Raw genomic sequence first — 26040 nt, forward strand, 5'->3', positions numbered from 1 at the left:
TTGACAAAGGCTTTCTTTCCTGCTTAAGGACTTAGTTCTAGAACGCCTCATTGGAGAACAAATGAGACACTCGCCATGAGTACAAATTAGTAAACGCCCAGCCTCTCTGGTCACGCTGCTTCCCCCCTCACTGAGGCTGGCGTTTCTGATGAAATATTACACAATGCCACTGCACCTGGCGACCAACAGCGCCAGCAACACAGCAGCTCTTATCTAAGGCACAAGGACAGGTTATCGCTTCAGGAAAAGTAACTGCTTTTATTACATTTGACAAATAAGAGACGGCCAAAGGAAGGCTGCAGAACTTCTCACATCTTCACCGGCGGACAGAACCGTGTGGAGCTGTGAGAAGGACACACTGAAACAATAACGGAGGCTTTTCAGTTTTTATTCTCACCCTCTCCTCCCATTCTATGTGTCTCAGATAGATGAGCGATGCTTTCTGGACACAAGCTCTCCTGGGATGGACTTGGGGCTCTTCTCGCACGCCTGGCCCTAGGCTGCGGCATGAAGGACCAGTGAAGGGCAGGGTCCGGTAAACCCCGAGGGGCTGTGTGACCCGGGGCCCGGGAGCAGGACAGGTGCCAGGACATCGGGGCCCGGGGCATCAGGGGCTGTGTGACCCGGGGCCCGGGAGCAGGACAGGCGCCAGGACATCGGGGCCCGGGGCATCAGGGGCTGTGTGACCCGGGGGCCCCTGGGAGCAGGACAGGTGCCAGGACACCGGGGCCTGGGGCATCAGGGGCTGTGTGACCCGGGGCCCGGGAGCAGTGCAGGCGCCAGGACATCGGGGCCCGGGACATCAGGGGCCAGGACATCGGGGCCCGGGGCATCAGGGGCTGTGTGACCCGGGGCCCGGGAGCAGTGCAGGTGCCAGGACATCAGGGCCCGGGACATCAGGGGCCACGTGCACGCTGTGGGTCACCCTCCCCCGGGGAGGGGAAGCTGATGGAGATGGTGCTGAACCCCTCTGAGCCCTCACGGGAGCTGCCAGCCTCCTCATCTCATGCGCCCACCGCCCGCTCCCTCGCGGTCTGGTATTGACTAATAAGTGCTAATATTTACCTACGCTGGGTTCCGGGCTTCAGCTCACAGCCTGTCAACTACTCCCTGCCCAGAGGCCGGTGCTGGTAAGGACGCCAGCAGTAAAGACAGAGGACACCCCCCCTGTCTCCAAGGCTCAGCACACCCACTCTGAAGGTCGGGGGTGCCCACGGCCCTCCAGGGACACAGAGCTGAAGCCTTTCCCAGGGGCTTCCCGACATCCCACACCGAACTTGGCCTCAACCGGGGAGGCCCATGGAGGTAAAGAGGGGGCACAGCTGCCGCGCCCCCAGCAGCAACAGGCCACCTGACCAATGTGCCACAGGAGCCAAGGGCCCCGGGCAAGGGGACAAACCAAGCTTGTGGGCGGCGATCCGACGGCCCTGCGCAGGGCGGTCGCCTCAGGCCAAGCCCTAATACACAAGGTGCGTCACCCAAGGGGCTGGCCACAGGTTCATTTGCCCTTGGAGAAAAACACGCCAACTCAGTCGCGGTGTTTTTACTATTGGTTGAAACAGGAAACACCCTGTGTTCTGCTGTGTGCTGAAAGTCACTCAGCTACTCCTTTACTACCTAGTTGACCCCAGCCTACAGGGCAAACCGAGACGATGTTTCTACTTAGTCCCCGCTTTCCTGACGTGCGGGGTCTGCCGACAGGGAGAGCCTGCCGGTCTGATGGGGGCTCTGCCTGGCTCCCAAACGAGCTGCTCCTGGACCCGGGAAGAGGAGCCCACCCCGCCCGTGGGCATGGCGAGGGGCAGAGCTCTCAGGCAGTGCCAAGGGCCACAGGAGAAGCCCGAATCGAGCAGGCAGCTGCGCTCTCCATGTCTGGGGACAGGACGGGCACAGCCTCACGGGGAGGACGAGGCACGCTGAAGACCGGGGTGGACAGGCAGGATGTGCGGGGCGGAACCTCAGCACCGCCTGTCACTAACTTAGTGACCGTGGGCAGGAGGCCGGAGCCCTGTGGGCCTCAGTGTCCTCAACTGGGTAATGGGGGGTAACCAAGCAGTGGAGAGTGGGGGGCTGTGAACAGATGCGACGTGCTGCAGTGATGTCTGAAACAGACCATGCCCTCAACACAGGGTGCTTGCTTCTGTCTCCTGTTAATCAGATGCAGTGGCTTGTTAGCTTCTATTACTCCATCCTGTTTACGCTCCTATCCTCAGAAAACGTCTGTTACGGAAGCAACGTTTTTCATCCTCTCCAGGCATTTCCGAGCAGGCCGCCAGTGCCCTGCACTCAGCACCGAGCCCGGCACCTAACAAAGGCCGACTCTCAGGCTGCCGGCGTCTGGTTGTGCATAACACAATTATGTGGGTGCTCTGGCGAGCAGGGCACCGCGGCCGCGCTCGGCTGCTCCGGTCCCCGGAATGGCGCAGCACGAGGGCAGCTACGTAACTGCTGGCCGAGAGGGGCTGGATGGACCCCAAATCCAATTATGACCCGTGTGCCCGCTGGGTCACGGAGGAGCCCATCTCACTGATAAGTTTGTGGACGTTTTGGACTATCCATTTGTGGCGTAACTGAATTTGGATGGGAAAATATCCTTGAAACTTGAAAGGTTTATGAGGGATGATGGTGGATCTGGGTTTTCTGGGGTGTGAGCCTGCTGCCTGAAGCTTACCCGGGTGAGGAGACAAGATGAACTGGAACGCAAGGTAGACCAGGTCGGCAGGAGACACTGCCGTGCCCCGCGGTGGCCAGTCGCTTGATGTTTCTGGGCCCTGTGGTTTCTGCATCTAAAAACTAAGTTTCTTTCTGGCTCGACGAGACTGTGTGAGACCACTGCTCTCAGAGACTGGGGTGCCGGCAGCAGTTTCCAGAGGAGGGAGATGAAACTACAACAGGTCCCTAGAAACAGTAACTCCTATGTGGGCACCACAGGGAGGAACACACACAAAACCAAGGGCTTGAACCAAGACGTGAAACCTTTCTGCACACGGCCGACCATCAGTCAACGTGAATTACCCCAGCCAGACATTTAACGTTGAAACAGTATATTTAAATCAATTTACTCAGTTTAAATAGCATTTTGAAAAAGAACTATCTTCAAACCCTTGAGATAAAGTCCTTGAAATATAACTTTCTGAAATAACAGAACAACTTGCTTACAGCAATGACAAAACCGGCTGTAAATGGGAGTGTGATCTGAGAAGCAGTGATTCTGGTCTCAGGCTGGCAGGTCAGGAGCCCAAAAGGGGAAGCCCTCGCCTGTGGCTGTGATCAGGCCTGGCAGCCGCTCTCTCTGCCAGCAGGTCGGGGGACTTCCAGCCCCAGCTGTCAGCCTGCAGCTCAGCTGAAACCCCGGCCAGCTTCCTTGCCTCAACTGTGTAGAGCATTTCAGATTTTATTCTATTTTTTTTGCTGGAGGTCTAATCTTATTTATTTTTGCTTGGGGACTGAAGAATTACCTCAAACAATTTTGAAAATTTAGTTTCCTATTGTATTTTATTTTGCTAGTTTTCCACACTGTCTTCACTTCACATCCTGGAGTGTGAAGTCAAGTGGTCCTTAGGAAGCATCACTACAAACAAAGCTAGTGGAGGTGATGGAATTCCAGCTGAGCTATTTCAAATCCTAAAAGATGATGCTATTAAAGTGCTGCGTTCAGTATGCCAGCAAATTTGGAAAACTCAGCAGTGGCCACAGGCCAAAGGTCAGTTTTCATTCTAGTCCCAAAGAAGGGCAGTGCCAAAGAATGTTTAAACTACTGCACAAATGCACTCATCTCACACGCTAGCAAAGTAATGCTCAAAATTCTTCAAGCTAGACCTCAGCAGTACACGAACTGAGAACTTCCAGATGTACAAGCTGGGTTTAGAAAAGGCAGAGGAACCAGAGATCAAACTGCCAACGTTTGTTGGATCATACAGAAAGCAAGAGAATTCCAGGGAAACATGTGCTTCTGTTTCATTGACTATGCTAAATGCTTTGACTGTGTGGATCACAACAAACTGTGGAAAATTCTTAAAGAGATAGGAATAACAACATCTTACCTGTCTCCTGAGAAACCTGTAGGCAGGTCAAGAAGCAATAATTAGAACAAGACAAGGAACAATGGACTGGTTCAAAGTTGGGAAAGGAGTATGACAAGGCTGTATATTGTTTACTTGCTTATTTAACTTCTATGCAGAGTACACCATATGAAATACCAGGCTGAATAAATCATAAGCTGGTATCTAGATTGCCAGGAGAAATATCAACAACCTCAGATATGCAGATGATACCACCCTAATGGCAGAAAGTGAAGAGAAACTAAAGAGCTTCTTGATGAGGGTGAAAGAAGAAAGCGAAAAGGCTGGCTTAAAACTCAGCATTGAAAAAACTAACATCATGGCATACAGTCCCATCACTTCATGGCAAATAGGTGAAAAAGTGGGAGGAGCGACAGATTTTACTTTCTTGGGCTCTGAGATCGCTACGGACCGTGACTGCAGCCATGAAATTAAGATATTTGCTCCTTGGAAGGAAAACTAGTAGTAGTTGTTGTCTGATCACCCAGTTTTTCTGTCTGCGACCCCGTGGACTGCAGCACGCCAGGCCTCCCTGTCCCGCACCATCTCCCGGAGTCTGCCCAAGTTCATGTCCACTGCATCTGTGATGCCATTCAGCCATCTATCTCATCCTCTGACGCCCTCTTCTCCTTCTGCCCTCAAACTTTCCCAGCATCAGGGACTTTTCCAATGAGTCAGCTGTTCGCATTAGATGACCAAAATACTGGAGCTTCAGCTTCAGCATCAGTCCTTCCAATGCGTATTCAGGGTTGATCTCCGTGCTGTCCCAGGGACTCTCAGGAGTCTCCTCCAGCACCACAGTTCGAAGGCATCAATTCGTTGGCACTCTGCCTTCTTTACAGTCCAGCTCTCACAACCATATGTGACCACTGGGAAGACCACAGCCTTGACTGCACAGACCTCTGTCGGCAGAGTAACGTCTCTGCTTTTCAGCGCACTGTCTAGGTTTGTCATCGCTTTCACAACAAGAAGCAGTCGTCTTCTGGTTTCATGGATGCAAAGTTAGAGAGCTGGCTTAAAACTAAATACTAAAAATACTAAGATCATGTCATCCAGCCCCATTACTTCATGGCAAATAGAAGGGGAAAAGGTGAAAGCAGGGACAGCTTTCCTCTTTCTGGGCTCTAAAATCACTGCGGAAGGTGACTGCAGCTATGAAATCAGATGACAAAACTAGACAGCATATTAAAAAGCAGAGATATCACTTTGCCAACAAAAGTGCATATAGTCAAAGCTATGGTTTTCCCAGTAGTCAGGTACGGATGCGAGAGTTGGACCATAAAGAAGGCTGAGGGCCAAAGAATTGATGCTTTCGAACTGTGGTGCTGGAGAAGACTCTTCAGAGTCCTTTGGACAGCAAGGAGATCAAACCAGTCCATCCTAAAGGAAATCAACCCTAAATATTCATTGCAAGGACTCCTGCTGAAGTTGAAGCTCCAATAGTTCGGCCATCTGAGGCAAAGAGTTGACTCATTGGAAAAGACTAATTCTGGGAAAGATTGAAGGCAGAAGGAGAAGGGGGCGGCAGAGGATGAGATGGTTAATTAGCATCATCGACTCAATAGACATGAATTTGAGCGAACTCTGGGAGATAGTGAAGGACAGCGGAGCCTGGCGTGCTGCATCCACGGGGTCACAAAGTTGCTATTCCACTGAGCGACTGAATAGCAAGGACATCTTCACTTTTATCTCTTTTGAAGACTTCTAATAGCTCACCATGCCTGAGTACTTACTATGTGCCAGGCATTATTTTAACACTTCTAAGCCCAGGAATCGAGTTACGCAAAGAAACAGATCCACACAGAGGTTAAGCTGAAAAAGCTCAGAAGTGACAGGGCTGGCATCGAGTCAGTTCCGAGGTGGGATCTTACCCACCAGCTCTCCGCCCAGGCCTGCCTCTCAGGCACCCCAACCCCACAACACTCTTCTCCCCACAGAACATCACTGTTCCGGCGTCTGCCAGACAGGCTGCCTCAGACAGCCTCGGCCTCACACCGAACGGTTCCAGGCCGACAGTCAGAGACCAGAGACAGGCGCCTCCGCCCCTTGCTGTGAGTGTGCTGTGAACGGACCCCTGAAGGAAGAGGCTTCTCCAGGAAACTGGGAAGAAAGGGAAGCAGAACAGAAGGCCCTGCCAGACCTTCTAACCTTCCTCTGAGGCTTTTTCTTTTTTTATCATCACATGCTCACTAGTGAACTGTATTTAAGGAAGTGATTTTCCAAAATTTGAGGACTTTTTCTCGTAGGTTTTCAGAAGAGTCATCTTGGGAGAGGAGAGGATAGTTGTAGTCAATTAGAGGGTTGATTTCTGATTCCTCCCAGGTTATAATAAAGAGTCACTGCTCTAGTCTCCAATCAGATTCCCGATAAGACCAAATTGGTATCTTACCACGTAAACCCTTTCTACAAACGCCCCCAAGCAACTTGACAGCCCTCGGACATTAGGCAAGCATCACATGACCTCGTGGTTTAAGAGACTTGGAAGTCAGGACTGGCAACGATGCTGAGGTTTCACCTACAAGATGCTGGGTGTGGGAAGAGAATTTCCCCTGGAATCACCCCCTGACCTTGAGAGGGAAATGCTTTCTCAGGTCAATTACTGGTGGCCTGTGGGACATCAACAGCCACACTTAGATGCTAATCAAGGGATCACTTAATGTCACACTTTTTCTTCCTCTCCTTTTTCTGAGAAGACTATTTTTGGCCCAGATTGAAAAGACCATTTCCTCCTGAAACTGGCCTAAGTCTCACTGTCCCCGCCTCTAACCTCACACCCAACCTCCAGGGCCTCAGTGCAGAAGACGAGCCGGGTCGGATGCAGACAGGGCTATCCTGGCCCAGAGACAGGCTTCGAGGGGCACGTCAGCCACTGAGCTCCGGCCAGACTCACAAGGCAACCCTTGGTCTGTGACAGAACTGCCAGGACCGCACCAGACTTGGCCAGCCAGAGGAACAGACCGCTTTGGATTCAGTGAAGGTGGGAAGCCCAAACCAAAGCGCTCTGAGGCACATTCAAGAGAAAACGTCAAACATATTTACAGCGCTCTCATGATTCTGGCAGCGTACTGGTACATACTGTGCTGCCTGATCCTAGGACAGGTTGATGAGAAATATCTTTCGGCACAGTCACTTGCCCTGATGGCTGGCCGGCAGAGACAGAACTCAAACCCAGGGCCTCTAACCACCACACGGTGTCCTCTCAAACCAAATGAACAAAAGCGGGGAGGAGTCTCTCGGGCATGACGATCACAGCCACAAGTGAACGCAGAATCAGGACCAGTCACCCATGTGGCAGTGTCGAGAGAACTGCTACAGCACACAGTCAGTCGCCGTAGGCAACTTTCCGATCCTGTGACAATCCGTGCCCAACTTTGAGAGTTGAGGGGTCTCCCTGCTGACCCCAAGCAACCCCATCTTAAAACATCTGCTCTGGTCATGACAGGCTGGCCCGGACTCCCAGGCATCAGCGGGGCTGAGCGCCTCTCAGGCCGGTGAGGACGCCAGAGCAGCCCTGGGGTCGGCCCGAGGGCAGACCCGGGTGGCGGGTTTCTCTCACGCCCCGTCCCCTCTCCCTCGCAGCCTGGGCCGAGAGCAGACGTGAGCCCAGCGCGTGGTTCTGGCCAAGCCAAACCTCCTTTCCTGAAAGCTGAAGTACCGGTACTCTGCTTTCACTAGCTGGGGTCTGAATTTGGAAACGAGGGGAGGACCGGGCAGGTCTGATCACAGTGGCTGCTAACACGCCTGGTTTTAGCACGTCCCACACTCTGTGCCGGGGCTCACACCCTCGTCGCACTGAAAGTAGAACCCACAACTACTCCTTGAGAGACAGGGTTATCATTCCCGACGTACAGATGAGGGAACAGCTCTCAGCAGGTTAAGTGACTTGCTCGAGCTATACCAGCAAGCAGAGAGAGACACAGAGCAGTCGCCCGGTGAATGAGGGTGGTGAGCGGGGAGGGAGACAGCACGGAAGGCCAGAGTGTGGCCGCAAGTGGCCGGACGGCTGTGAGCCCGGCCCTCCGCTGAGGGCCACTGGGACCTGGACCCCTTGGCCTCCAAGTCCAGTGCCACTGGGGCTCCTGTGCTTGGAAGCAGACAGGAGACTGGGGGGCTCTTTGGAACAGTCTTCTTGGGATGAACTCAGCAGGCCTACCCCAGGGTTTCCGTGCTTCACGCATCCCAAACACCTCAATTCCAGCCACATCTGAGCACAGTCGTGCTACCGCTTACTTGGTGTTTTTATTTAAGTGGACACACTTTTTACTAGGCCTTGTCCTAAGCAACAATAATCTAAGAAACTGTGGACGTGACACGCTAATTACATACTTTTATATTAATCAATATACAATGTTTAAAGTGAAAGTCGCTCAGTCGTGTCCGACTCTCTGCAACCCCATGGACTATACAGTCAGTCCATGGGATTCTCCAAGCCAGAATACCGGAGTGGGTAGCCGTTCCCTCCTCCAGGGTATCTTCCCAACCCAGGGATCGAACCCAGGTCTCCCACATTGCAGGCGGATTCTTTACCAGCTGAGCCCCAAGGGAAGCCCATAGTGTTTAAAATAATGTTCAATTCTGAACCACTTAAAACCATCTCTCGCGCTACCAGCAGCGTGCGCCAACCATTTCCGGAAGCACCTTGGGTTACCCCAGCGTGTAAAGAACGAAACAAAACTCTTCTTTCACCAAGCTCATGCTTTTCTTTGTTGGCTCTTACTACCCAGCAAAGGGCACACTTCGGAGTCCGGAATGAGAAGCAAGATCACTCAGCCCCTCTCGTACATTCTGTTTCTCTAACTGAGGGGAACAATCGCTCTCAGCCTCTGCTGACCCTCTGCCCGTCTCTGGTTCTATAAATATAAGACTATTTAGGAACCCCGTGTCAGAATCTCTCCATCAATCCCAGGCAATCAATTAGTTCTTTTACATTTTGCCTTCAAATCTACGTCATAGTATTGCTGCTAAAATAAGAACGTCTTCAGACAAATTAAATTCAGCTTTAAGCTGTGTAAGTAACAGATAAAATCTTCTACTTATTTAAGGAATAAACGACAATAAGGTGGGCATGTCCCACCTCACAAATCAAACAGGAAGGTAAGCACCTTCTTTTGCACATTTTGCAACTGTTTTAGTGTTATAAACGAGAAGCCAGCTTAAAAAGATGCTCCGCCCATGGGACCATCAGTAGCATGAATTTTTTTTTCTGCAACTGTACTAAACAGGTCAATTCAAAGGTTGAACTGACCCTCCAAACTGGTTTCTAATACAATTTTTGCTTTAATACACTGTTGTATAAATTCTAATACTTTAGGCCTCACCGAATTCTTTTTTGGAAGTGGCTAAAATAATAAAATGTCCTAGGTAAGCATGCAAGCATGTCTTATACATTAAGCTATCATAAACACCAAAAAGAAGGCTCATATTTCATTTGTTGTAAAACAAGACAAATCACCAAAGCTGAGCAAGGCTTTGGTGCTTAAAACCGCCTCTTGTGCCACCAGTGGTGTGTGCCAACCATATCTAGAGGCACCTTGGGCTACCCCAGCGTGTAAAAAACAAAACCAAACCCCTTCCTGCAGGCTGCTCGCCCCCTGCACGGCTGCCACTTCTACCCACTGCAGGGCTTTCAGGCGCAGCACATGGGCTGTTTACACTCTTCACCTGGTGTGACAGGCATGACACAAAAGTGCTCAGAAACGTGTGCTGGGCGAACACATTTACAAGAAGGCTCCAACAGGGCCAAGGCCCAACCCCTACCCCCTCACCGGCACCCCGGAGCGTCTTTGCCTTCCTGCAGTTCCCTCTGCCAGATACCCCATGCCATCCCGACTGCTGCAGGTCCAGCCAGCGGGCAGGCACCCCGCTGGAACCTCACTGAGCCTCCCTTCAGCTTCGCCCCCTGCAGCCCCACGGCCGCTTTCCTCCGACCTTCTCCACAGATACGTGGTTCTCTTCTGGTCATCCCCAGTCCATGGGCTCCCTGAGGGCGGGCCCTCTTGCTTATCTTTGTATTCCCTGCTTTCTGAACTTGAAAGCCCATTCATACCTTTCAACTCAAGGACCAGACACAGGAACTATAATCTGACCCAACTTGATGGAAATCACGTGTCTCTTTGGCTACTGTAACCGAGTTATACTAAACTTTACCTAATAGCTTTGCTAGAGGAGACTCATTTCACGTACGCCTAGCACGACATAGAGCCTGTGCTGCATTCCTTTCTGGGCCCAGGAGCCCTGGGAAGCTCCGGTGAATTTTTGGCTGCTCTGATTTACTCAGGTCTGGGCGAACCCTCAGTGGTTGTCAGCCTCAAAGCAGGACTGAATCAGGACAGACCATCCAAAGCCACAACTGAGAATCTGTTTACAGTTCCGAGGTGGATCATCCTTATGGGAGATAAACGCTGGTCTCATGATCCAAGGGAGCAGCATATAGCTCACAAATCCTCTGCGATTCCACTTGGGAAAACGGAAGGTTTCACTGATGCAAAATGTCAGAGGGGCTACAAATGAGAATAGGCGACGGGGACCCGAACTGACGGGTTGAGACGCTGCCTCCCTCCTGTGGACAGCAGTCAGCTGAGCCTCGGAGAGCGAGCGGGAGAGGAGAGGCGCCGTGACGGCTCACCCTGCAGGCTCCCCCCGAGTCAGGACACCGAGGCTGCCCGCCTCGACGGCAGGCCTGAACGAAGCAGGTGCTTTCTTTACAGAAGCGGAACTCTTTCTTACGAAATGACACAGAATCTGAGGTTCAGATGGCAACCTGCGTGCCCTCATTTCGATTCTGGCTCTTAACAGACAAGAACGCGGAGCCATCAGCTGTGGCCACTGACGACAAAATAGAAATGACTTCAGAAACTTCACTTTTTTTGTTTTTTGGTCACTAAGGGCGCTAAACCAGTGTTCAGTTTCCAGTACAACTTCAACGCCGCAAAGCAGAAAACAATGCTGACGAGAACCATGAAACAAGGGGGACTGAGTTGCCAGCAGCCTGTGAGGAAACACACTTGGAAGGCACCGACTGAAGGTTACGGGGGAGGGGACTGCTGTGGAGCCACGTCTGAGTCCCTCACGCCAAGACCCGTGTGCTTGGGACTGCCCTGCAGTGGGCAGGCTCCAGGCTCGGAAAACCATTTAAACACTGCCAAAACTCAACACATTTACAAACGCAAAGTCAAAGTTAAGAGGAAAAATCACCTTGCTAAAGAAAAAAAAAATCCACCTTATGAACACCTGTCTGACTAGAGTTCCTGAACTCTGCTACTTCAGGAAACTAAGGAACCTGAACAGTGGTGAGTGTTCCTGTCCACCCAGAACCCCAAGTCCAGTGAGGCTCTAACCCAGAGCCTCTGGGCTTTCTGTGGGTTTCCTTCGGGAAGCAGCAAGGAAAGAAAGTCTGACAACAACAATGCTGAGCTCGGAGTTTGTAACAAGGGCTCTTTACTTAAAAATAACGTAGGATCTTTTCTCTCCATTCTTTTTTGGGGGCAGGGGAGGACAAATTTCACGTTCCCCTTTCAAGGGTTACAGGACAGGACGTCACGGACAGTCTCCAGCCTGGTGGCCGGCGTCCCAGTAAATACCAGGACAGAGCCACTGACAGAGCGGCAGGAGAAACTTTATTCTGATTTTTCCTGATGGCGAGTCCGAAACTTCAACTTTCCAGGGTGAAAGGCTGTAAAAAGCTGGTGGATGTACATTGTGAGGTGAGACTAAAGAATATCTTTTGAGTTTCAGTGGAGTCTTAAAACCAACTTTTTTGCTGTCCCAAAGCAGAAAGTCTGTCGATCTGGTTAGCTTCTAATGATAACGCTTAGAGACACAAATTAATAATATATACCGGCATGTGTAAGCACATATCCTGTGCTCACCTGGATTCATATAACCCCGACACCCCCCCCCCCCACCTTCCGGCTCATATATAATTACAACATTGAATGAAACGACTTTAAAAAAAACCGAGGAGAAATTCACATAACCTACAATTAACAATTTTAAAGTGCATAGTTCAGTGGCATTTAGCGCATTCACAGTGTTGTGCAATCACCCCTCTCTGGTTTCAAGACTTCTTCATCACCCTACAAGAACACCCTCCCCCAGCCCCTGGCCACCACTGACCTGCTTTCTGTATCCATGGATCTGCCTATTCTGGAAACATAAAGGAAATAAAAAGTGGGCTTTTAAGTTACATAAACTGTCTGAAATATTATGTGGTAATTCCGAATGTAAACAAGGCATAAATAGGAGTTTTTGGCTTAAAGCGATGTTCTCACGTTTGATTTCGCAGATCAATAAAAGTTCCCAAGGAACCTTAAAGACTGACATTGGCTTACCGCCCTAACTGACAAATAGGAACATTCTTAAAAAAAATCATAAAAAACATTTTAATACCAAAAAAGGTCAATCTTAAAATAAAGGATAGACCTGTAAATTGAATTAATTTAGCGATGTGAAAACTCCACACTACATTACCCTTTTCTCTGCCTGGACAGGCAAAAGCCTTCTCACAGAGCAGCACAGGCATTTGGAAATGACTATTCCTGAGCTGTCACCGTCAATACATCTGAATCTAGATAAACTAAGGAGGGTGCTCCTGGCCGAGAACTTGACCTTCCAAGAAAGGATAACTTAATGGAATGGATTGCACCCTGTAGCAATCTGTTTGATGGCCAAGACCGACAAGGTCTAAAGCTGCCTTGAGTCTCAAGAGAAAAGGGCGGCAGCCTCGAGTAGACACCAGCGTACCGACAGGCAGGCAGCCCCACCTCACCCCGGTGGGCGGATGCCGGCCCGGGCTCTGCAGAGACCATTCAGGAGCAGACGGTGAAGGAAACAGCCTTCACAAACACAAAAGCTCTACTGGGCAGGGTTCCTGCAACTCGGCCTTTTAAACTGGGGCGTGTGACCTGAATGTGGGGAGTGGGGATGTGTGCATGAGACCACAGGATAAACACAACACACTTCCTGGAATATCTGTCTCAGAAGCAGTTAAAATCACATCAGAGATCTTTATACTAAACTATAATAATTATACACAGAACACAAAATTCAAATAGCTTTCTGAGACAAAACCCAAGACTTCAGAGACAAACACTTTGGGGGTTCTTACTAGAGCAGAACCAGCTCATTGGAAAAGAGCCTGATGCTGGGAAAGACTGAAGGGGAGGAGAAGGGGACGACATAGGATGAGATGGTTGGATGGCATCGAGGACTCGATGGACATGAGTTTGAGCGAGCTCCGGGAGTTGGTGATGGACAGGGAGGCCTGGCCTGCTGCAGTCCATGGGGTCACAGAGAGTCGGACACGACTGAGCTACTGGACTGAACTGACTGATGCTAGACCAGAGCAGGACATGGCCCCAGACTCCCAACAAGAGCAGGTCTCTCCCCCAGTCAGAGGAGCTTCCAGGCAGAGTGTGGAGTGCACTGTCCTGACCTAACCAATGCTCACCCTGACAAGACTGCTGAGAGAGGCCAGAGGAGCTGACAAGCTGGCCCTAAAACCTACATGGAAATGCAAGGAATACAAAACAGTTTGGAAAAAGAAGAACAAAGCTGGAGGACTTCCATTTCCTGATTTTAAAACTTCCAATAGAGCTACAGGAATCAAGACTCTGGTGCAGACATATAGACCAGTGGAACAGAACAGAGTCCAGAAATAAACCCTCACACTTACGGTCCACTGATTTTCCCCAAGCGTGCCAAGTCCATTCAGTGGGGAAAGAACAGCCCTTTCAATAAATGGCGCTGGGAAAACCGGATAGCCGCATGCAAGAGAACGAAGGTGGACCCTTACCCAACACCGCGCAAAAAAGTTAACTCAAAGTGGATCAAAGACCAAATGTGACAGAACTAAGGTGGGACAGCTTTTCGAGGAAAACACAGGAGCAAATCTCTGAATTAGGCAATGATTTCTTAAAAATGACACCAAAACTCCAAAGCAACAAGAGACACGTTAGATACACTGGATTGCATCCAAATTAAAAACTCTTCTGCTGCAAACGACAGCATCAAAAAAAGTGAAAAGAGAACCCAGAGACTGGGGAAAAGTGTCTGCAAAGCATGTCTGTACTCAGGGATCGTGATCAGTCACCACCGTGGACTGTCCCCTGGAGGCTGCCCACCTCACCCGCCCGGTCAGCTCCCTCTCGCCCGCGACCCTTTCCTCCCTCTGCCAGTCGCCACGCTCCCCTCAGTTTTCTGCAGAGGGCTCCCCTCTCGTGCCACCAGAAAGCCCAAAGCCATTCGGCCTCACCTTCTCCAACCTCCTTCTTAAATTCCCCCTCCTGCCCTGGAAATTTCTGAAAACTCTCTCTGCTGAAGACAATGCTGCAATTTGGGTTTCCAGCAGATCTGGCTTTGACAGCCTTACCACCCACATGCAAGAAAGGAAGAGGGCTGACCACACCGTGACGACATCTGAAATACAGCAAAACTGGTTCACGCGATGAAGCGAAACGCAACGGGGAAAGGTCAGTTCAACCAGAGCCCTACAGTCTGAGTGAGGCCCTGGTTAGGAAGTGGAGGTGAAGAGAGCCCTCCTGCATCCCGGGCTCTGCAGTGAGGTCGTGGACGTAAACGGGCTGGGCCAGGGCTGGCCGAACGAACCTCTGGTCACGTCTCAAATCCAAGTCAGTGACAGTGGCCTTTCCACACCGGGCTCTAGCTAGTGAGCTAGGAGCACAGCACAGGAACACAGAAAGATGAGTAACCATGCATGCCGTCCACTTTACTGCTTTGCCTCCCTTTTGCTTTTTTGAATAGGAATATGTTTACAGCGTACACACACACGGATAACCCGGGCATTTCCCTACAAAGGCGTCAGCTTCAAGCCTGTCTTTGAGATGCACTGTGGGAGTAACCGGGGCCCTCCCTTCCTACGCGACAACCACGGTCTGCAGCTCAGTCTTCTCACTCCCAGCTCCCAGATGGGCTCCACTGCTGGTCCACAAAGAGACGCTGCTTACTTGACAAAAGCCCTTTTCCAGTGCTTCTCTCACCACACCCGTCATAACACACTCCCCGACATGCTGAACGAGTCACCCCTGGTCCCTGCGAGTGCCTGGGGACCACCAGGAAGCTTATCCAGGATGACTTCGGTGAGGCCTCCCTGCCCCCGCCCCACCCGGCCAGACCACTCTCTCCTCCCCGGTGCCAACCTGAAGGCACCCAGACGTGCACCTTCAGCGCCCAGCACAGCGCCAACCACCAGGGTGGTGATTTATAAATATTTGTTCAGCGAAGGAGACAAAGTTTTAGGGGGCCAGAAGGCAGAAGGTTACAACTAAATTTTGTTCTCTATATTCCACCATTTCCCTTCCCATCAAAACAAACCTGGTGGACTAAAAATTTGGGGTCTTGATTTTAACCTTATCTGGCACAATGAAGCCCAGCGTGCTGCTATACTGCCAGGGCTGAATTCAACAAGGGCCCATGCACGGAGTTCTCGGGGCAAAGAATGAGGAAGGAAACAGCTCAGAGCTTTATGAAAATCAGCAACGTGAGTCCACTGGCTTTTAAAAGACTATTTTTAAAATGTAAACATCCTCTCAATTGTATACATCATCCAAAAGCAGTTGTCCTTTCTACTGTTTCCCCTTGGACAAATGCTTATACTAAAACAGCCAGTTTTCAGATAAAGAATGTCTCTCTTCCCTACCACCCGAAAGCTCCAAATTCTATTACAACAGAACAATATATCTTACTTTGTTCTAAATTCTAAGATCACTCATGAGGAATCTTTACCAGTAGTAAGTTTATGTTCAGCATTGAAATACTCTTATTAGCTATAGTGAAAACAAAGCTTTGACGTAAATCTCTTGGGATGCGCAAGGTCCTTGGACCAAGTGGAAAGAAGTCCCAGAGACTGTGTTTCTTCGACAGGAGCTTCCAGGTTACGCTAAGGGCAAGTGGGTGCACTTTAAGGCACCACTCAGTTAATTTCATCAGTACCCACAAACCCCCAAGGCACGGCCCTTACCTTCAAGACCCAGAATCTGCATCTCTTGCTTTTCTAGATGACACCATAAGATCAACTAACCTGGTTCCAGCGGCACGGCACTCTACACCCCTGTTGAGAAACAGAGCAGAAAGCACCGTGCTGCTAGATCTCTGTGATAAAGGGGCTGTGAGAGCAGCAGTGTGCACATCAGAGGGGTGTGGGCCCAGAGTCGTGACTCAGGAAACCCAGGAGCTCGTCCTTCTGACCTCGGGCAAGGCCGGGAACCTCTCTGCTTTGGCTTCCACAACTGTAAAAGTGGGACTAATAAAACCTGCTTGCTGCCTCGTAGGGGAGAGAGGGGGTGGTTAATGAACACCTGCAAGTGCTCTGAAGATGAAAAAGGCTCCTGGGCGCTAACGACCAACAACTGCAGCCTCCATCGGCCTCTGGGCATCACCCGGGAGGACGGATTGCCCTGAGTGAGCTGGCCCTCCTCAACAGTTTCTCTCTAGGCCATACAATTTTGAAAAACCCGGCAAGAAATGGATGATGGCAGTGCTTGCTGTACCAGACAGGATGCAGGGCCACGCACTGGGATGGCCGATGCCCGAGCTGCATCAGCCCTTGCGCGGCCCTGCCTCGGTTTGCACACTCCTAACCCGTCTAAATATTTACCTGGGTGGCGTGTCTGAGTTACTATGGATGTCACAGTCAAGGCGAGTAACTGGCTGATAAGTCCCTGTTTCCCGTCAAACAACACGTTACTGAATATGCTTTTTAAACACCCCTTTATATTTTTTAACATGATGTAGTGTTAAAATTATAATCCTGGTTTAGCTTTCATTTCACTTCAGGGCTCTTCTCCTTTTTTAAAACAGAAGAAAGGCTCAAATGAGCAGATGATTAAGGCAATATACTAAACAACAAGGCTAGAGACTGAACTAAGTTGGTATTTGGCTTTAGAGACACGTGTGAGCACATACATATGCGTACACTCCCAAAAGGTGTTTTCCCAATCCAGGTAGATGGGACGATCTATGTTTGTTTAATTGGGTACTGACAACTGCAATGCATATCAAATTAAGTGCCAAAATTCAAGATCAATATTTGAAAATTTATATTTAACTGGTGCACAAGACTTAGAAGTGAAAAATCCAGAATTCATATCCACCAACATTGTATTATTTGAATAAGAAAAGTCAACCCAAGGGAAGTTACAGGACTTAGAAAAGGTCAGTTTCAAGATCTGACAGCCTCATCTGAAGAATAAACAAGACGAAATAAGACAGGAGAGTGCTTAATGGCAGCAGGCAGAGAGGAGGAAGAGAAGCAAAAGACTTCAGGACTTTGCAAGTTTAACTTCGGCTTAAAGTGCAAACTTAAGTTAACCTTTGTTTAAGATGAATAATGCTTTTTCAATAAAATGTCATTTGTGACTTTATTGCAAAGAGATAATGTTTTTAAATTTGTTAAAGTAATAAAAAAAAACCCCACCAAAAAACCAGTCATTCAAGTTTTCTACCAGCATAGCATTTCTCTTAAGGATAAGAGGAGCAATCTGTTTATTCTCATCACGCGCTTCTGTCCTCAGGGACAGGAGGCTAGAATTTGAATCTCAGCTCTTTTCTTTCAATTCCCTTGAAAAACAAGTAATTTAATCAAATGCATTAAAAAATATAGCACATTCACAGACTTAGGAAGGTCTGGAGACAGTCAAGGACCCCAGTAACCCCGTAAGACACACCGTTAGGCCTTAGCCTTGAATCTGATCGCTCGACCGCAGCGTGACTGGATCTATTTTAGGAAGGAGGTCCACTAAACTGACAGGACCCCAGTGTTTTCAACATCTAGGAAAATATGCTAAACAGCAGGCCAAGGAGGGCCATTCGTGCTGTCTCAGGCAAGATGCCCCTGGGGACCAGGCCTCAAGCACAGAGGAGTAACATTGCCAGCAGGGAGGTGTGGGAGAAGCAGTGCAGCTCCAGTCAGACGGGCCTCCTCACTCACTGCCTGGTCAGGTCTGCTCGCGGACGCTCCCTCTGGACCTCTGCGCGATGAGCACGGAGCCTCTGTGCCGCCTGGCTGTGTGCCGCAAGCCCCCGAGATCGCCCCTGGGATGGCCTGGGCAGGAGGCAGACGCTCCACTCGCTGCAGCCTCCTGCCAGACGCCCACCTTGTCCCAGAGGGGTTTAAACCGAATCCGCAGAGAAGTGTGGGACCGCATTTACAGAGTTTATGCGGTGTAGGGAGATACAGCACGATTCGGGATACTATGTTACACTTAGCCAAGTGCATCAGGAGTTAGTTCACAAAGCTATCAACACGTTAAAACCCTGTCAAAGGTTTAGTTTTCCAAAACTACTATCATGCTAGCTTTTTTGTCTTAAGAAATAAAAAAAAAAAACAGGGAATTCCCTGGTGGTCCAGGGGTTAGGACTGGGCACTTTCACTGCCAAGGGCCTGGGTTCAATCCCTGGTCAGAGAATCCACAAGCTGCTAGGCGCCGGGGGAAAAAAATCCACAAAAAAAACAAAAAACAAAAAATACTATATACTTCCTGTCAGTAGATAAATCCACATTTATATTACTTAGTGTGAACACACACACACACATACACACAAACACATGTGTAAAATGATACACAGCAAACTCCAAACAATTTGCTGTGAGATGCCAGGAAAGGTAGGAGACTCATTTTGGGGATAAGGCTAGGGATAATTTTAGTTTTATTTCCAATTCAAAAATAATTTCAAAGTGGCAATATTCACATATGGATTTTTAAAAAAGATCAGAAAAAGAGAAAAGGGAGCCAATTAATACCAAAAGAGAGGATCCAGTCCTGGGGTGACTCCACTACCCACACGCTGGGCACAGTTACCGGCTCCCACTGTGGCCTGGGAGACCTATACACATTATTAGCTGGTTAGTTAATCTGGAATTTTTTTTTTTTGAGAGAGGAGGAGAGAAAAATACAGACACTTAGTAAAGACAGGGTCCAGCAAGTCCAGTTCATGCTACAGAGCTTTCCTGGGCCAAGGGCATTCAATTGTTTTTGGTGTCAGAATCAGGTCCTCAAAAAACAGTCTGGAGGACCCTGCAGAGCATGGATCACATGGATTCTACTTACTGATACCAGATTAGAGAGGGTTTAAAACACGTACTGACTGATTCACTTAAGGTAACAGGCTCATTACATGTTAGCTGAAATATCGTGAGAATAACTGTATTAAAAAAATAGCAAGAAAAATGACACTGTTTCATAGTTTTGCTTATCTCTCTATAAAGTCTGACTTAAAAGAAGACAGGTAGACCTGCGTTTCTGCTTCTATACTGTTGTTTGATATGGTATTTTGGTTGAAGTATACAAAAAGAAGCCCAGCCTTCACCACATGTTTAGTTGCAAAAGGGAGGTGTTTCAATGACTTTTTAAAAAACTGTGGTTATTCTTCTTTGAATCTATGCTAATGTTCAACAAGAGGTAGTTTCTGAAAGCTTAGCTGCAACGTGGAATCTGAAACCACGCTGATGATGTTTCAGTGACATCAGACCCCGCGGTGTGCCCTGCACTTTGAATGTCTCTCCTGCCCACGAATGTTTGCAGCATCCCTGAATGTGCTGGCGTGCAGTCATGCAGCTCTCCCGTCCTTCAGATCAAGAAGCCCCGTTTGTTAGTATCATCAGAAGTCAGCACTGGGAGCTGTCAAGCTCGCGCTGGCCGTTTCCCAAAATTCAAACTTTCGCTTACAAGTTCGAATTTCATCATGGGCAACTAATAGTGTCACTGTTGTTCCCTGAACTGACAGGCTTCCTTCATTCCTTTTCGGGAATGGGCTTCTCTGGTGGCTCAGCTGGTGAAGAATCCGCCTGCAGTGCGGGAGACCTGGGTGTGATCCCTGGGTTGGGAAGATCCCCTGGAGGAGAGAAAGGCTACCCACTCCAGTATTCTGACCTGGAGAATTCCATGGACTGTATAGTCTATGGGGTTGCAGAGAGTCGGACACGACTGAGCGACTTTCACTTTCACTTCACTTTCGAGAAAGCGTATGTCAAATATTCAGGTCTTACTAACCCAATTTGTCTGTCTTTGTTCTTTCAAGCAAAAATGAGGTTCCTGAGAAAAGTGGCCAGTTTAGCTCGCAACTCACACAGCTGCGCAATATTCCTGGAGACCATGGCAGCACCGCAGCGTGCCCGTGGGCTCCATGTGAACTCTGTCGTCCACAGAATGTTACTAAAAGGTGTGTGAGCAAAGGCTGAGATCTAATAAAACTATTTCATGCTTCATCAAGGATAGTCTTGGGTCAGACTCGTGTGACACGGTGGGGCGTGTGGTGGTCTCCAGCTGGACACCACGGCCTGCTCCAGCAAAGGAGCTATTTTACCCATCACTACCTTTGTACCATCAGGGCAAAGAGCCACACAGTGAAAGAGGAAAAAAAAGTCTGTTGTATTCTTGAGAAAGGGCTTCCCTGGTGGCTCAGATGGGAAAAGAATCTGCCTGCAATACTGAAGACCATTGTGAGCTTGCAGCTCCCCTGAAAGTATCTCAGGGACTCCAGGGGCCCACTCACCACTGCTTTATGCAAACACCGAGGACACCTTCAGAGTTGTGAATACAATGTTATCACATGTCACCCCTGGAGAAGCCTGGCCTACTACCAGAAGGAGAGAAGAACACCTTCTAGTTGCATGCATGCCAAAATGGTCTACAAACATACACAGTGCCTCCCCTGGTCCCCGCCTCTTCTTCCTCCTTGCAGTTACCAAGCGTAAAGGACCAGCAATTTAGGAAAACTAGGCTTGTTCCTTAGGAAACATTACTATGCTCATAACTTTATAAGTTGAACTACCACAATCAGAACACATTGCTAGTGAATAACACAAGCAGACAAAAATTCAAAGGAAGTTCACATGCATCGGTGACAAAGCAGAGACCGGAAGGGTTAATCAAACAGGTGTAACAACCCAAGTTCTATTAGAAGTACTACAATACTAAAACTTGAAACAGTAAGGTATAAGGTTACCCTTTGGATCTCAGTTGGTTCAAATACTATCTTTTTTTTTTTTGGGTTGGCCAAAAAGTTCTTTGGGTTTTTTCCATAAGATGGTTCTTGTAGCACTTAATTGTCTTTTACTTAATTTGAAACAATTTTGTTAAATTGTATTGTGACAGGTGTCATATCAGCATGAGTTAAAAAAGGAACATCAAATTGGATTGTGTAGCCATTTGTAGTAGCCACTGAAGATGGAAGAAAAAAGCAACATTTTCAGCATATTATGCTTTATTGGAGAAGGCGATGGCACCCCACTCCAGTACTCATGCCTGGAAAATCCCATGGATGGAGGAGCCTGGTAGACTGAGCGACTTTACTTTCACTTTTCACTTTCACACATTGGAGAAGGAAATGGCAACCCACTCCAGTGTTCTTGCCTGGAGAATCGCAGGGATGGGGGAGCCTGGTGGGCTGCTGTCTATGGGGTCGCAGAGTCAGACACGACTAAAATGACTTAGCAGCAGCAGCATGCTTTATTATTTCAAGAAAGGTAAAAACGCAACTGAAATGCAAAAAAAGACTTGTGCAGTGTATGGAGAGGGTGCTGTGACTGATGAAATACGTCAAAAGCGGTTTGTGAAGTTTCGTGCTGGAGGTTTCTAGCTGGACAATGCTCCTAGGTTAGGCAGACCAGTTGAAGTTGATAGTGATCAAATCAAGAAATTAATTGAGAACAATCAGCATTATACACCACAGGAGATAGCCGACATACTCAAAATATCCAAATCAAGCATTGAAAATCATTTGCACCAGCTTGGCTTTGTTAATCGCTCTGATGTTTGGGTTCCACGTAAGTAAAGCAGGGGAAAAAAAAAAAAACCTTGACCATATTTCCTCATGTGACTCTGCTAAACCGTCACAAAAAATGTTCTGTTCTTAAAACAAATTGTGATGAAAAGTGGATGCTGTATAATAATGTGGAATGGAAGAGATTGCCGGGCAAGTGAAATGAGCCACTACGAACCACCCCAAAGGCACCGGTCTTCATCCAAAGAAAGTGATAGTGTGTACACAGTGGAATTGGAAGGGGGTCATCTAGTATGAGCTCCTTCTGGAAAACCAAATGATTGATCCCAACAGGTATTGCTCCCAGTGAGAACAACTGAAAGCAGCACTTGGCATGAAAAGTGTCTGGAATTAGTCAACAGGAAAAGCATCCTCATCTTCCATGAGGATAACGCGGCAAGACTACACGTTGCTTTGACAATCAGGCAAACACTGTTACAGCTTGGCTGGAGTTCTGATTCATCAGCCGTGTTAACCAGACATTGCACCTTTGGATGTTCTGTTTATTTCAACCTTTACAAAATTCTCTTAATGGGAAAAATTTCAATTCCCTGAAAGACTGTAAAAGGCAACTGGAACAGCTCTCTGCTCAAAAAGATAAAAAGTTTTGGGAAGATGGAACTATGAAGTTGCCTGAAAAATGGCAGAAGGCAGTGGAACAAAATGGATTGTTCAATAAGGTTTTTGGTAAAAATGAAAGGTTTATTTTTTAACCTTAAAATTGAAGGAATTTTCTAGCCAACCCAATAGTTCCAATCAGGGACTGAATTTGCGTCCCATGCATCTGAAGCTCGGAGCCTTAACCACGGGACCACTTAGGGAAGTCCCATCAAATACTATCCTAATTTAAAAATCCCAACACAAAAAAGGAATTCAGGAATTCTAACATAATGGGATTTGACCATATGACAGTAAACTTTTGTAAGTCAAATCACTAATGCATCAGAAAGCAACATCTGCATTTAAAAACAACGAACTATCATCCTATTTGGGACTAACCACAGATAAAATCTCTAACTTCTAAAAGGAGAATTCCTTATAAATCTTACACTAAACTGGCTTTCTTCAAAAGAGTTAAAAATGGGGTGAGGAGAGGACTGTATTAAATGCTGATTTCCTGTTACAGGCTGGACCCCCGAGAGCGAGAAGTCTGGAAGGGAGTCATCAGCACACGCCGAACAGAGCGGCTGCCGATCATCGAGGATCGCCTGATGCGGCAGTTCTGCAGCGATCGACAAGCAGAACACGGCGCACACTCCAGGGTCGTCAGCGACACCAACTTCCTCCAGGTGGTGGAACGACAAGCAAACTGCAGGAAGAGAGGCTTGGTAAACAGGGGAGGGAGGGAGCAGACAGACAGACGAACGGTGGCAGAGAAATAAGCCAAGCTGTGGTTAAGGCGCTTTGGGCTCGAAGTTACCACCGTGACCTGGAAAGGAGAGGACAGCCGCGGCAACCACGGACGCGGCCATGGGCTCACAGCATCCTGCGCACCTTGAGAAGGGCTTCACACGCACTCACGCATTTCACTAACCCTCATAAAATCCAGAGAGGCAGGTCCTTTGACACCGACCCCCCATCTCTCTCCCGTTTCTGGCAGGGAAATAATTTAGCCTGCCTGAAGTGGCTCAGCTAACCCACGGTGGGGAGGGGACCCTGGCCCTGTGACTTCTGAACCCCTGCCTTTAACCACTGAGCACCCCGCCTGTCAAGTTCAGAGCGAACTTTGCTTTTACCTGAGAGTGTGCTTTAAACTGTTACATTTTAAAAGACCAATAAAAATGCCAATAAACATAAAAAAAAAAAAGGTGTACACCCGCAAAACACTGTTTGGTAAGATGGTGTTGCTGTCTCTGCAGCCTCCAGAGTTAGAAACCAGGGAACCCACCCACGAGGCACTGGGCTACAGGGCTCAACCCCACCCCACCCGAGATGACCACGCCCCTGTCTTACCCTTTCACCACGGGCCACTCATTTGTTAGCAAGGGAGCAAAAGGAAAAGCAGAAGAAAGGTCGAAACTTGAGTATGAAAGACCACTGCTCACTACTTAGGAAACAATTTCTAAGTAATTACATGTCCTTTGCACATTTTTTCTAAAGCAGAACATTTAAAAACATTGCAAACATTATGAAGAAGTTTAAACCTACATGGAAGGCAAATGCTTGTATTCCCTGAATATACTTGTATACCTACCACCCACTTCCCTAGATTCAGCAACTAGGGATATAAGCATATTTTTCTCTTTGTTGTTTGAAGAAAGGTGCAGAGATCATGATACTTCACCCGTAGTTAAATACTTCCATCTGCAATTCCTAAGGATGAGGAAAGTTCCTACAAATCAGAATCCCTTTAAAACTAATGGTAATTCCATAGAAAATTCTGCTTCGCTCTACTCAACTTTCCCCAACAGCCACACGAATGTCTTCTGCAGGTTTGATTTTGTTTTGCCTTTAGAACAAAGATCTGATACAGAGTCACTCGCTACGTTCGACTGTTACATCTCTTGCGTTTTTCTTTTCAACTAGAAGGGTTTTGATTTATGAATAATTCAAGGGCCTAAAACAAAACCAGATTTTTCTGGCTGTTGTGGTTTGTCCTTGCGCACGTGAGCCAATGTCTCTCCGAGATGAATAAGCAAGACTTTTCCTTAAGTACATCAGTGAGGGAAACTAGCCCAGGCTTGGGGGTTCTCCGCATCCTTGACGGTCCTTTTCCATCTGACAGGGAAGAGGAGGCGAGGCGGGCCTTGTCTGGAAGTGGACGGGGGGAGATGGGGCAGGGGTCTGCATGCCCCGTCTGCACTGGCCCGCGCTCAGCCTCTGGTCTGGGATGTGCTGCGTGGCCAGGACCCGAGCTGACAGAAGGGTGCCTTGTCCTATCTGATCACTTGGAAATCCAGAGCCCCTCAAAGATTGCTCTAGCTGGGTCTCCAAAAAAGGCCAAAAGGAAATACCAGAAAAATGATACGCGTGGCTGTGCTTCCTCTGGGGGAACCAGCAGCAGTGGCCGGGGGACGTGGAGCTGGCAGAGGGGCAGGTCCCCGGACTTGGGACTTACAGGCTGGTGACCTTGGGGAAGAGTGTCAAGGACGTCCCAGTCACCTCCCAGGCAGCCGTGCTGGGAGGAACAAGTCAGTGTTCACAAAAGCTCGTCACGTCTGGCAGGTTACCGTGGGCCTGGGGGAGAACAGCCCCCTGGGCCTGCCTCACGTATGGAAATGGAGCGCAGTGCACCCCAAACGGCCGTGCCTGGGAGGACTCAGACCGTTCCTAGATGCAAAACACCCCTTTCCTGACTACTAACCATACCTCCTTATTCTTCTACATAATTAGCATCTTTTAATGAAAAAAATATGATCAGCTCAGAGGAGACTAATCAACAAAGGGTGTGCGGGCTTTACATGAACACACACCCCCCCCAGAGGGCTCTCTGTCACCCTGGTCACGCTCCTCGCTGCAGGAATGATGAGAGAGGAACAACTTTACTCAGAGGCTCACTCCAGGCAGCTTTCAGGGTGTGCTTCTGAAAAGTCGCTACACAGAGAACGCCCTGCGTCTGGTCCTCTATTTGGAGAGAGTCGCAGGTGAGGTCTTTTGGGGTGGGAGGCGGCTTTCACTTCCCATAGTCGATGACCCGATTTCCTTCCTAATTCTGGGGGTGAGGACAGTGCGGGGCAGCCACCCTCACGACGCTACTGACTTCAGCCACGCAGGAGCGTCCCACACCTGGGACCCTGTGTGCATGTGCAGAGCGGGGCTCAGTAACACTTAGTGGGGCTAAGTCATCAGGTGGGCTAAGGCAGAAAGGAAGCCCTGGGCCTTGACCTCCACACTGCCCCTGGATCATTCTTCTCTAAGTTTCTACTGGAAAGGTAAACACCCCTCCTTGAATTGGTGACTCAGGAATACTTGTGAGAAGACAAACTTTTCTGACAATCAGACTTCCGTTCCCCAAGAAAAAGGGGTTTTACACAAAAAGAACAATTTGCTCCCCAGCTCCCCACCAGGCCTCGGCGACCCATCAGTCTTTCAGAGACTGGTCTCACCGACCGACTCCCAGATCAGAGCAAGTAATGGCTTTCCTGAGGCCGGAATAAAAGCCAGTTGGACCCGGATGGACAGCAGATCTTCCTCTCTGACCATCAGCATCTTTTTTGGCACAGCTATTCTTGCCTTTTCTAAAGGAGATCAATCCTGGGTG

General features: G+C 48.8%; 1 protein-coding gene across 8 annotated transcripts in view; it reads right to left on the reverse strand.

Moving 5' to 3' along the window:
* PPP2R5C (protein phosphatase 2 regulatory subunit B'gamma) overlaps positions 1 to 26040 on the reverse strand; it is a 135093-nt gene that overhangs the window by 63672 nt on the left and 45381 nt on the right. For 2 of the 8 annotated variants that reach the window (XM_088829844.1, XM_055418562.2), the window contains exon 2: positions 16039 to 16128. The exons of the other annotated variants lie outside the window; for them this stretch is intronic. In XM_088829844.1, coding sequence (XP_088685970.1) covers positions 16039 to 16060 — 22 coding nt within the window. In that variant the 5' untranslated portion in view covers positions 16061 to 16128. The remainder of the gene's footprint in view (positions 1 to 16038; positions 16129 to 26040) is intronic. 8 annotated transcript variants of the gene reach the window in all.

This window comes from Moschus berezovskii, chromosome 21, assembly GCF_049115385.1.
Source record: "Moschus berezovskii isolate FMDL1 chromosome 21, NW_MosBer_1.0, whole genome shotgun sequence".
Lineage (NCBI taxonomy): Eukaryota > Metazoa > Chordata > Mammalia > Artiodactyla > Moschidae > Moschus > Moschus berezovskii.